General features: G+C 42.1%; 1 non-coding gene, 1 pseudogene and 1 gene segment (V, D, J or C); 2 read left to right on the top strand and 1 right to left on the bottom strand.

Moving 5' to 3' along the window:
• Window positions 1–1281: 1281 nt before the first annotated feature.
• LOC130022963 (U6 spliceosomal RNA) lies at window positions 1282–1388 on the top strand. Its single transcript, XR_008792344.1, has one exon. It is a non-coding gene; the product is annotated as a U6 spliceosomal RNA (small nuclear RNA).
• Window positions 1389–3887: 2499 nt separating this feature from the next.
• On the top strand, window positions 3888–9464 carry LOC130022887 (immunoglobulin lambda variable 5-39-like). The segment is given in 3 exon segments: window positions 3888–3934; window positions 4043–4387; window positions 9364–9464. Coding segments are annotated over 3 exon segments (492 nt in total).
• Window positions 9465–9828: 364 nt separating this feature from the next.
• Window positions 9829–11561, bottom strand: LOC130022886 (LIM domain only protein 7-like; annotated as a pseudogene).
• Window positions 11562–11990: the final 429 nt, after the last annotated feature.

Raw genomic sequence — 11990 nt, 5'->3', positions numbered from 1 at the left:
CCACAGGCAGATGCTAGATAATTTATCTTGTATTTTTTTGAATATTCTTTGAATTTCTTGTATTTCTTTGAATGAACAGTATGACATGGCTATAAGGGTCTGTCTCATAGTGATTCAATAAAAAAAAGTTAAAAACAATAGGATGAGATGATGCATGGCTGGTAAAGGTGTCAATCACTCCTGGAATTTAAAAATTTTAAATAATTGGGATCCAGAGACATCTCTGCAGTGAGTTACTTGGTTCTGCGATATATTTGTGAGTCTCTGGATCATGGATATTCATAAGCTTAAGTGGCAACCAGAGGCAGTTTCTTGGGGGGTGACAGCCAGGACCTTGGAAGGGTGGGAGAGGAGAAGGGGTGGCCCAGTCCCCACCTCCCGAGGCCTGGAATTTTCAGTCACTGGTCCTGCATACCGGATTTTCAGTGGGTTTATTTTCTTGTCTGAGGGGCCCAGGGCAAGGCTGTGAAGATTGGCGGCAAGGGTGGTAGGAATTTGGTTCTGGAGTTTCAGGGCTTCCTTTCGGGCAGACAGAGAGAGGACACCTGCTCCAGTCTCAGGCACCCCAGTGAAATCAGCCTGGCAAAATATCAGGAAACATCTATACCGCAAGCAACTTGGTTCTGAGATTCATTTGTGAATCTCCTGATCATGACCATGAATGTGCTTCAGTGGCTCCCAGAGGCAGTTCGTGGGCATGACAGGCAGAACACCAGAAGGGTCAGAAGATGGGAATTAATTTTTTTAAACTAGCCTACATTTGGGCTGGAGCCATAGCACAGCGGTAGGGCATTTACCTTGCACACAGTCAGCCTGGCTGAGCCAGGTTCGATTCCTCTGCCCCTCTCGGAGAGCCCAGCAAGCTACCGAGAGTATCTCGCCTGCATGGCAAAGCCTGAAAAGCTACGCGTGATGTATTGGCTATGCCAAACACAGTAACAACAAGTTCTCACAATGGAGACGTTACGGGGCCTGCTCGAGCAAATCGATGAACAACAGGACAGTGACAGTGACAGCCTACATTTAATGGCTCTTTATAACATATAAAATGCATGCCCAAAAGGACAATTCAAAAAAGAAGCACATTTCCATTCACATACTACCCAAATATACCACTCCTATCACTTATTTAATGATATTTTATAATACTTCCATAATAATGTGGAATACTAATGAAGATAAAGCTCATCTTGGTCTCTTCTGTATCATGAAGTCTATCTACAGTACATGCATGAGTTTATGTGCATGTGTGTGTGAGAGAGAGAAAGAGAGACAAGGAGAGTGCTCGCTTCGGCAGCACATATACTAAAATTGGAACAATACAGAGAAGATTAGCATGGCCCCTGCGCAAGGATGACACGCAAATTCGTGAAGCGTTACATATTTTTTTTTATTGCAGCACTCTTTACAATAGCCAGAATCTGGAAAAAACCTGAGTGCCCAGGAACAGATGACTGGTTAAAGAAACTTTGGTACATTTACACAATGCAGTACTATGTAGCTGTTAGAAAAGACGAAGTCACGAAATTTACATACAAGTGGTACTACATGGAAAGTACTACGTTAAGCGAAATGACTCAGAAAGAAAGAGATAGACATAGAGAGATTACATTCATCTGGGGAACATAAAGTGGCAAAATAGGAAACTAACACCCAAGAATGGCCGAGAGTAGTACCAGGAATTTTACTCCATGACTTGGAGGCCAACCACACATACTAGGGGAAAAGGGAGCTCAGATAAAGAGGGAACACCAAATAAAGGTGTTGGGAGGCTCCTCCCAGGATGGGAGAAGCATGATGAAAATAGACTATAGACCAAACATGATTGCCACTCAATGTTTCTTTTGAAAACCACAACACCCAAAAGGAGAGAGAGAACAGAGGGGAATGCCCTGCCACAGAGACAGGGTTGGATGGGGGGGATTGGGGGTGGGAGGGATACTGGGATCCGTGGTGATGGGAAATGGGCACTGGTGGAGGGATGGGTGTTTGATCATTGTATGATTGAAACCCAAGCACAAAAATGTGTAAGTCTGCAACTGTACCTCATGATGTCTCACTATTAAAAAATTTTATAATAAAAAAAGAGAGACAACGAGAGCTAAGTCAAAATTTTATATGTATGTTTCAATATTGGTTTTTTAAAATATATTTGAATTGTTCATGAGTCAACTGTGAGAAATAACTATTTAAGTATTAGTATAGATATCACTTTTAAATATTTTAATATGAATCAAACATGTATCATTGCAATTAATACTAATTAGTCCTTTTAACTAATTCATTAATTCTTCATTAGAATTTTTTAAAATTTATTTACAACAGTTATATTAACTGCAGAGTCTCCTGCCCCTGCACCTGGCTGTCCTCACCGGGGCCCCTTGGAGGGGGGAGGGTTGAGTTTCTCTCCCCACCCTCCCGCCGAGCAGAGCCCCAGAAGCTGAGGACCTCCAGAGCCAGCCATGGCCATGCTGGAACCACTCTACACATGGCTGGATGGGCCTCATGCATGAAAGAACTGGCAGAGGAACCCAGGCATGCAGGTCCTGGGGCTGAGGTCTCCAAGCCTACTCTGATTGGGTCTGGGCCTTCTCCAACCAGACCCACCCATCTTCCAATAGGTAGGCGTCACACACACCAGCTGCCGCCAACACCAGGTTGGTCCCATCAAGGGCCAAAATGCAGAGACTATAAAATCCAGCTCCCGGAATTGCGCAGCCGCATTTGTGGCCATGCAAAATCTTATTATCTTATTTTTCCTTTGGAGAACCTGGCAGGCTACCAAAAGTATCCTGCCCTCATGGCAGAGTCTGGCAAACTTCCCGTGTCGTACTCAATATGCCAAATACCAGTAACAATGATGGGTCTCATTCTCCTAATCCCGAAAGAGCATTGAAACGGCTCTTTTAAAATCTCAGGGCTAAGAAGAAGGAGACGTTACTGGTTTCAAGGAAATTGACGTTACTGGTTTGAGGAAATTGACGAACAACAGGGTGATCGTGATCGTGATTTACAACAGTTATATTAATGTAAAACTTTTGCATAATTTTCTTAATTGCATAACCACTATTATAAGTACATCACAAGAGTTAGGGATATTTTCCTTCTTTGAAATTTATGTTGACTGTGCTGCAGTGATACAGCATTTACCTTGCACATGAAAGACCAAGCTCAATCCAGGAACCCCAAATAGTCCCAAGGGTGATCACCAGAAGTGATCCCTGAGTGCAGATCTTGGAGATCCTGGGCACCGCCAGATTTGGGTCCAAAGTGTAGGTGAAGAAAATTTATGCAGAGTGAAAAAAATTAAAATTTAACATTTTGAAATTTTCTATGAAATTATCTGAATTGTATGCTGTTCTGTGGAATGCCTACATAATAACTTTTCCTATGTTTTTAGAAAACTGATGTTTTATTTATTTCAAATGCAGCCTATTTGCATCTTTCTAGACAAGCATGGTTTTTACATATTCAGTAATAAAAGCAGTCAGGATATTTTTTCTATTCTTTTCAAACCCAGCCAACAGGAGGTGCTGTGGAACTCCCTTCCTTTCCCATCACAGCTGCTAAGTGAGAACCATTAACTCAGAGCAACCAGTCCTGGGGCCTGTGCCTGTGAACAATGAGTGGGATTCAGCTCCTGTGTCCTCTGGGCCAGAACCTGTGTGTGCTTTCTGCAGGTGCTTCCTCCCAGAACTGCCCCTCAAAACACTGTCCGTTCTGTCTGGAGTGTGAGCTGAGCCCCCATCAACATGCTCTTTAGGAGACAAGCATTAAAATTAGTTTAAACTTAACTGATTTGCATGGACAGCTCCTCCTCTGGCAGAGGGAGAAAAGTAGGTGTGGGGCAGCCAGTGCCCACTGTGGGATCAGAGGGTAATGTGCACCATGGCCTGGGCTGCTCTCCTGCTCATGCTCCTCTTTCACTGCACAGGTATGGATAGGACTCAAGAGGCTGCCTGACAGAACTTCCTCCTTGTTCATAGTATTGATGAATTTAACCTAATTATTGCTTGAAGATAATACAAGTCTTTCTTTTCAGGGTCCCTCTCACAGCCTGTGTTGACTCAGGAGCCTGCCATCTCTGCATCACCTGGAACAACAGCCAGACTCACATGCACCCTGAGCAGTGGTTTCAGTGTTGGCAGCTATGGAGTACAGTGGTACCAGCAGAAGACTGGGAACTCTCCCAGGTTTCTCCTGCGTTACTACTCAAGTACAGAGTTGGGACCAGGAATTGGCAATCGCTTCTCTGGATCCAAAGACACCTCAACCAATGCGGGACTGCTGCACATCTCTGGGCTTCAGCCTGAGGATGAGGCTGACTATTACTGTATTATTGGATATAGTAATACTAATCACAATGACACAGGCAGAGGAGGAAGTGGTACAAAAACTTTCATCTCTTTTGAAACTTAGATAATGACCACCCTGTTCCAATATGAAGCTGTTTAAGCATATGGCAATTTTATTTGAAAGCAATTTTTGCTTCAGAATGAACTATACAACATTTACCTACTTAACATAGTTGAACTTAAATCTTCTAATGAACTCTCAATATCAATAGGGAACTTGTGCAGAGATAAACATTTTACTCAACTAATTAAATTTTGAAAGCCACTCATGTCCCACCTCTGCTTCTATGGAAACTCCTCATCTACTGGCCCTGTTCCGGAGACTCAAACGAATCCCAAAAGAAATCACCCAGACTAGACACAAAAAAATGTCTCAAACATCCATTCCTGACTGAGAGCTCCAGGGTTCTCTTGGGGGGCTTGGGGGTGGGCCAGCTCCTGCCCAAACAAAACCCTTGCAGTCACTCCCACACCCCCAAACCATATTCCAGTTAAATTAACTCCAACCAGACAGACCAGTAAAGAGCTCTTGAGTTTCTAGAGCAAGCAGCAGCAAATGCATGTCCAGCATCTACATCACTGATATGCCAGTAGTAGATGGATGGGATGTAAAGTAGAAACCAACCAATCTCCACTAACAAAAACATTAGCAATGAAAGTTAACTTGCAGGAACAGCTTAGTAAAACCCTCAGACAAGGACTTCATGTCTCCATGGTGAGATACAACAATTTTCACAAATATTCTTCTACAGAAAAAATTTTGATCATTCTTTAGGAATAACAAGCAATATAAAAGGGAGGAAGGGGATAATGGTGCTGGGGTGGGTGTTTGAATATTGAATGCCTGCAATCAATCATCATGAACAACCATCTAAATCATGGTGTTTAACTAAAGCGTGTGGCAGTCAGGGGAGGGGAGAGTCGAACGAGAACCAATTGGACTGGACTTTAAAAGACTATTCAGTAGCTGTGCTGGTCTTTTCCCCCACCCAGGTCAGTTTATCCGCTGGTATTCAAACCCGGGACTTGGATTTCTCCCTGCAAGCCCCCCAGGCATACTCTCGGACCCTAGGAGAAAAGCAGCTCTAAGTCTCTGCCACTTCCTCGTCGTCCCTCAAGCTGTGCTGGTCTTCTTCCCCACCCAGTCTTTACTCCCCTCACACACACCATGTACCCGTGGGGGCGTGACCTTTCAGAAGTAGGGGTGGCTTAATTTTAGGCGGGCCAACGCTCTTGGCTGCAGGTAGTTTAGCCATACCAAGAAACCTAGTCCCCATACCTACACACCAACATGAAGAAACAACGCAAATCCCCACCACATGGGGTGGACGATGAAAAGAGTCCAGAAGCCTCTGTAGGTGCTGCTCACCTAAGGGACCTCTCTGAGAAAGAACTCAGATATGAAGTCAAGAAGACGTTCAATGAACTCAATGAAACACTCAGACAGATATCCAGTAACATGACAGAAACTATCGACAAATTACAGGAAGAAATGAGAGCAGAAATGTCATGAATAAAAGATTCCGTAGATGAAATAAAAAACTCAGTCTGTGCCCTCAACAGTAGTATGACTGCACCTGAAGAGACAATCAGGGAGCTGGAAGATCAGCTGCACCAAGACAACAGGCAACAACAAACAATGGCAAGTGACCTCAAGATAGCTCTAGAGAGAATCAGAGTCCTAGGAGATGGTTCCAAGAGGAACAACATTAGAATCACTGGAGTATCAGAAGCTCAGAGAAACAATCCCAATGAAAAAAACCACAGTTAAACAAATCATTGCTAAAAATTTCCCAGAGCTCAACAATGCAGCCATTCAGGTTCAAGGAGCCTGAAGGGTGCCAGCTAAGAGATAACCTAACAAAACCACTCCAAGACATATCTAGTTAGAATGATCAATGCTGCTGATAGAGACACAATACTGCAAGCAGCAAAGTCAAAGAAGGAAATCACATACAAAGGAGCACCCTTTGTATGCATCTAAGAGACTCACAGCAGATCTATCAGAGGAAACCCTTCAAGCCCAAAGGCAAAGGCATGATATAGTGAAAAAACTCACTGAAATGAAAGTTTCACCAAGAATACTCTATCCAGCTGAACTCTCACTCAAAATCGAAGGAACGGTACACTATTTTCTCGATAAACAGTAGCTCAGGAACTTCATAGACTCAAAACCACACCTAAAACAAGGGCTAAAGGGGCTACTATAAGACAAGACAAAACCTACAAGCACAACAGACTCTTACAGATTGATGACTCAAAACCCCATAACAATAATCTCTCTCAATGTCAACGGTCTAAATTCACCAATTAATAGACACAGAGTGGCAAAATGGATTCAGAGACAGAATCCAACATTCTGCTGCCTACAAGAAGCTCATCTCAATGGTCAGAGTAAACACAGACTCAAACTTAAAGGATGGAAAACAATCCTGCAAGCAAACAGCTCCCTCAAAAGAGCTGGGGTGGCCATACTAGTATCCAACAACATTAATTTCAGGTTGAAAAATTTAGAAGGGACAGTGAAGGCTTTTTTCTCTACATCAAGAGATACGCACAAAAGGAGGAAATCACACTCTTAAATGTATATGCACCTAATTAGGGAACAGCTAAATACTTAAAAACAACTGCTAGCAGATTTTAAGGAGAACATTGCTAGCAACACAATAGTAGCTGGACACTTCAACATTACCTTATCACCTCTGGAGAACAACGAGAACAAAACTGAGCAAGGAAACATTGGCTTTGAAAGAAGAAATAGAAGAGCAAGGGCTTATAGACCTATACAGGGCTTTACACCCCAAAAAGAAAGAATAAACATTCTTCTCCAGTGCACACGGAACATTTTCCAAAATAGACCATGTGATAGGCCACAAAACATGCCTCAATAGAATCAGGAAGATAGAAATAGTATCAACAATCTTTTCAGATCATGATGCACTGAGAATAGAAGTGAATCACACACAGACAGGAGAACCAAATCAAACACCTGGAAATTTAACAACTCAATGCTGAACAATGAGTGGATCAGGAAGGAAGTCAAAGACAAAATCAAAAGATACTTGGAAACAAATGAGAATGAAGACACGAGCTACCAGAACTTATGGGATGCAGCAAAAGCCATATTAAGGGGAAAATTTATAGTTCTGCAAGTATATCTTGGGACGGAAGAAAGGATGCACATAAATAACTTGACTTCACAGCTCAAGATCTTAGAAAAGGATCAACAGAAGGAGCCCAAATCAGGCAGAAGGAAAGAGATCATAAAACTTAGAGCAGAAATCAACGACATGGAAACCAAAGAAACAATCCGAAAGATCAATGAAACCAAGAGCTGGTTCTTCGAGAAAATAAGATAGATAAACCACTAGCAACACTCACAGAGAAATAGAGACAGAGAACCCTAATAAACCGAATCAGAAAAAGAATAGAGATATTACAACTGAAACCAAAGAAATTCAAAAGATCATCAGAGACTACTTTGAAAGTCCGTATGCTACAAAACAAGAGAATCTAGAAGAAACAGATAAATTCCTGGATTCCTATCATCTCCCAAAGCTCAGTCAAGAAGATATAGAGTACCTGAATAGACCTATTAACATAAAAGATATGGAAACTGTAATCAAAATCTTCTCAAAAACAAAAGCCCAGGTCCAGACTGATTCACTAGCGAATTTTTCCAAACATTTAAAGAGGAACTATTGCCAGTTTTTCTCAAGCTTTTCCAGGAAATTGAACAAACAGAAACTCTCCCAAATAGTTTCTATGAAGCCCATATCTCTCTAATACCAAAAGAAAACAAAGACACCACAAGAAAAGAAAACTACAGGCTGATATTCCTGATGAACACGGATGCAAAGATTCTCAACAAAATACTAGCAAATAGAATTCAACAACTCATCATAAAGATCATACACCATGACCAAGTAGGATTCATTCCGGGGATGCAAGGATGGTTTAACATTCGGAAATCAATCAACATAATCTATCATATCAACAAAAGAAAAAATAAAAATCATATGATCATATCAATAGATGCAGAGAAAGCATTTGACAAGATCCAGTACCCGTTGATGGTGAAAACCCTTACCAAATTGGGGATAGAGGGGACTTTCCTCAATATAGTTAAAGCCATCTACCACAAGCCTACAGCAAGCATCATCCTCAATGGGGAAAAACTGAGAGCCTTCCCCCTAAGATCAGGGACGAGACAAGGATGCCCACTCTCTCCTCTACTGTTCAATATAGTACTGGAAGTACTTACAATAGTGATTAGGCAAAAAAAAGATATTAAGGGCATTCAGGTAAGAAAGGAAGAAATCAAGCTCTCACCATTCACAGATGATATGATACTATACTTAGAGAACTCTAAAACCTCTACCAAGAAACTCCTAGAAACAATAGACTGATATAGTAAAGTGGCAGACTATAAAATCAATACCCAAAAGTCCATGGCTTTCCTATATGCAAATAGTGAAAGAGAAGAAAGTGACATGAAAAAAATTTCCGTTCATGACCGTGCCTCAGAAAATCAAGTACCTAGGAATCAGCTTAACTAAGGAACTAAAGGACCTGTACAAAGAAAACTACAAAACGCTACTTCAGGAAATAAAAGAGGACATGAGGAAATGGAAAGATATCCCCTGCTCATGGGTCGGGAGAATTAACATTGTCAAAATGGCAATACTTCCCAAAGCATTGTACCAATTCAATGCAATTTCTATAACAAAAAAAAAAAAAAGAAAAAAAAGACTATTCACATTGCAATTTAAGCCTCCATTACTCAAATCAGCAGCCCATGAGAGATATAGAAATCCTTTCACAGCACTTGGAGTATAGTTTTGTAGGCATTTAAGACTTGCCTTGCACTACCATCCACCCCTCAAACATAAGACATTCCCTTGTGCTCAGTACTATGTCATTTGTCTTGGTCATATGGATAAGGCAATGCGCGGACTCAAATTCAAAAAAAGTCTAGGAAAGAGATGATCTTTACTCACATTTTCAGGTACTGAAGCTTCCATTTCAAAGTCTGAACAGAGGAGTCTACAGAAGGATGCTGAGTTTGAGGTCTGGGTGAACATTGATCTGTTCCAAGAAAAGCGGTAAACTCGGTAGATAAATGCATCACTCTTATAGGCAACACCATTCAGGATCCAAGAGTTTTTTCTGATGGTTTCCTTGTCCTCCAGACTGGACTATATCCTCTATTCCTTGATCCCCACAAGCAGTTGGCCAAAAGTTCAGGATGTTGTTGCTCGGTGACCACATATCAAGGATATCACTTAAATTAACTTTATCCAATAAAGCTACATAGAAAGACATGATTTAATATCTATATTTTTATTTATAGGAAGCAATGGCAACACTGGGGTTCCTAAAAGAAGCTCCAAAGGTAAAGTCTAAATTTTCTGGAGTTGATTTACTCTCATGATTCCAGGCTTAATTGTCTTATCCTGGAATAATGAAACGCTTATGGGTTCCATGAGTACATTCTTGTCAGATTAGTGACTATAGTGTCCATAGAGCAAGAGTTTCTGTTCCTGATGTTTAGACTCAAATTTGCCATCCGTTCAGTTCTATATGTTTTTCTATCCCTTCCTGTGTCCCCAAATACTCCTCTTTTGTCTTCCTCTAATAGATTCTGAAAATAAAGAATGAGTTCAGTGAAAATACATCCACGCCTAGTTTGTCATACATATAAATATCTTCCATTTTGTTTCAAGGGCTGTGGGAAGCTGGCCCTTTAACTGACCAAGGGCCTAAGTGCCTGTGCTAGGTATGGTCATCTTGACCTACGACCCCATGGCAGGCACAGCCTGTGCTATGTATGGTCGTCTTGACCTACGTGACCCCGCAACAGGCAAAGCCAGTGCTATGTATGGTTATCTTGATGTATGGTTATCCTGAGAGAACATCTGTCATGGCTGTCAGTAATAACAAGAAGTAACTATCTCGTGTCTGGTACGTGATGCATATAAATTTTATAAATCATATGGACATCTTGATCCCAGGCCCAGCGACTCGGGGCACTGATGGTTGGAACAGGGAGATCCGGAACCACAGAATTAGTACTTCCTTATTCAAAAAAATTGTGATCGTCTTTTTAAGTTTTTCAAAGAAATAGGTTCAGATGCTTTTGTTTCAAAACTATTGCTTTCATCACAAATTCCATTGACTTCTTTAGACTGAATATTAGAGCCCCGCAGGCTTTCTGAGAATTCAGTCGTTATTGATAGACTTGAAGATTTGTCTGAGCTATAGATTCCAGAAGTTGCATCAATCCACTTTGTTTCAGGTGAACCAGACTTTCCATAGCGCCTGATATCCATCACTAGGTTTCCAGTTTCTTGAGCATTAGCCATGGTTTCCTCCCACTCTTTTTTGTCCTTATATGAAAACTTGGTGTTGTTAACAGCAATAATCTCATCATCTACCTGTAGCTGAGAAAATTCTGCTGCACTACCTGGTTCAACTGATGCTACAAAGATGCTGGAAAAATCCCATCTTACTGTAAAGCCAAAGTCAAAAGCGTTCCCAGGCATCTGGTTTATGCTGATTCTCATACCACTGAACTGATCCTGTGACTTTGAAACCTCCCTCTGGGGGGAGCCTGGCCCTTCCCCAGACTCGGACATGGAATCGAGACCAGACATGGAAGACAATGTGGCTTTCGAAGTGGAAGGCTGGTCCTGGGAAAGAGAGGCCAAGGAAGAGGTAGGAGAGGGGCCTTGTGTGACACTCTCTACAGTGGTCTCCTGCACACTGGACTAGCTGGGTGCAAGCGGGACAGGGTCCAGGGTCCGTGTCATGGTGCCGGAACTGGTCTGCGTCCTCTTACTGCTGTCTATATCTCCATTATACTTCCAGGAATCATCCAGCGTGTAGGATCTTGGGAGTGATGTGATTCCTCTTGAATGTGAGCCAAAAGGTCTCACTGTGACCACAGATGTTAACCTGGTGGTATCAGTTTTCTGGTAACTTCTGGGGAAAGAAGCTGAAACTCGAGTCGACTCCATTTGTGTGCTCAAGGAGTATTGAGAAGACAAAGAGACGGGCTGCTGAGAAGACAAAGAGATGGGCTGCTGTTCTTGCTGTTCTTCCATGGAGCTTTTAGAAGGAAGCTGAATTTCAACCGTGATACTGTCCTCTGTTTTTGCTAAAGTTGTAGGATCTTGTTTAGGGGTTTCTACAGGAGATGCCGTTCCTTTCTCTCAAAGAGAGAAGAGCAGAAGTACTGGTAGATGCAGCAAAAGCCGGGAAAAGTATTCGTAACGCCCGCCTGTCCTTCGCCAATTATAAGACCAAGATGACTGCCCTCTGACGTCCTGATGGATCCATCACATCCTCCAGAACAGCAATGGAGAAGATTATCCATGACTTCTACTCAAATCTCTTTGATAGCCATGTCCACTTGCCGACATACCAAATTCCACAGGATGAATATGTCGTTCCCAACGTTCTCCCTTCCGAAATCTGACACGCCATTTCGTCCATAAAGAAACAAACAGCACCCGGCCCAGGCAAGGTCAGACCTGAACACCTGAAGAACCTGCCATTAGTACTCATCAATACACTGGCTCGGCTCTTCACTCACTACCTGTCTGAATACAAGGTTCCGTCCCAATGGAAAAC

The sequence above is a fragment of the Sorex fumeus genome, unplaced genomic scaffold (assembly GCF_029834395.1).
Source record: "Sorex fumeus unplaced genomic scaffold, SorFum_2.1 ptg000021l, whole genome shotgun sequence".
Classification (NCBI taxonomy): Eukaryota; Metazoa; Chordata; class Mammalia; order Eulipotyphla; family Soricidae; genus Sorex; species Sorex fumeus.
This window is presented reverse-complemented; position numbering and strand designations above follow the sequence as displayed.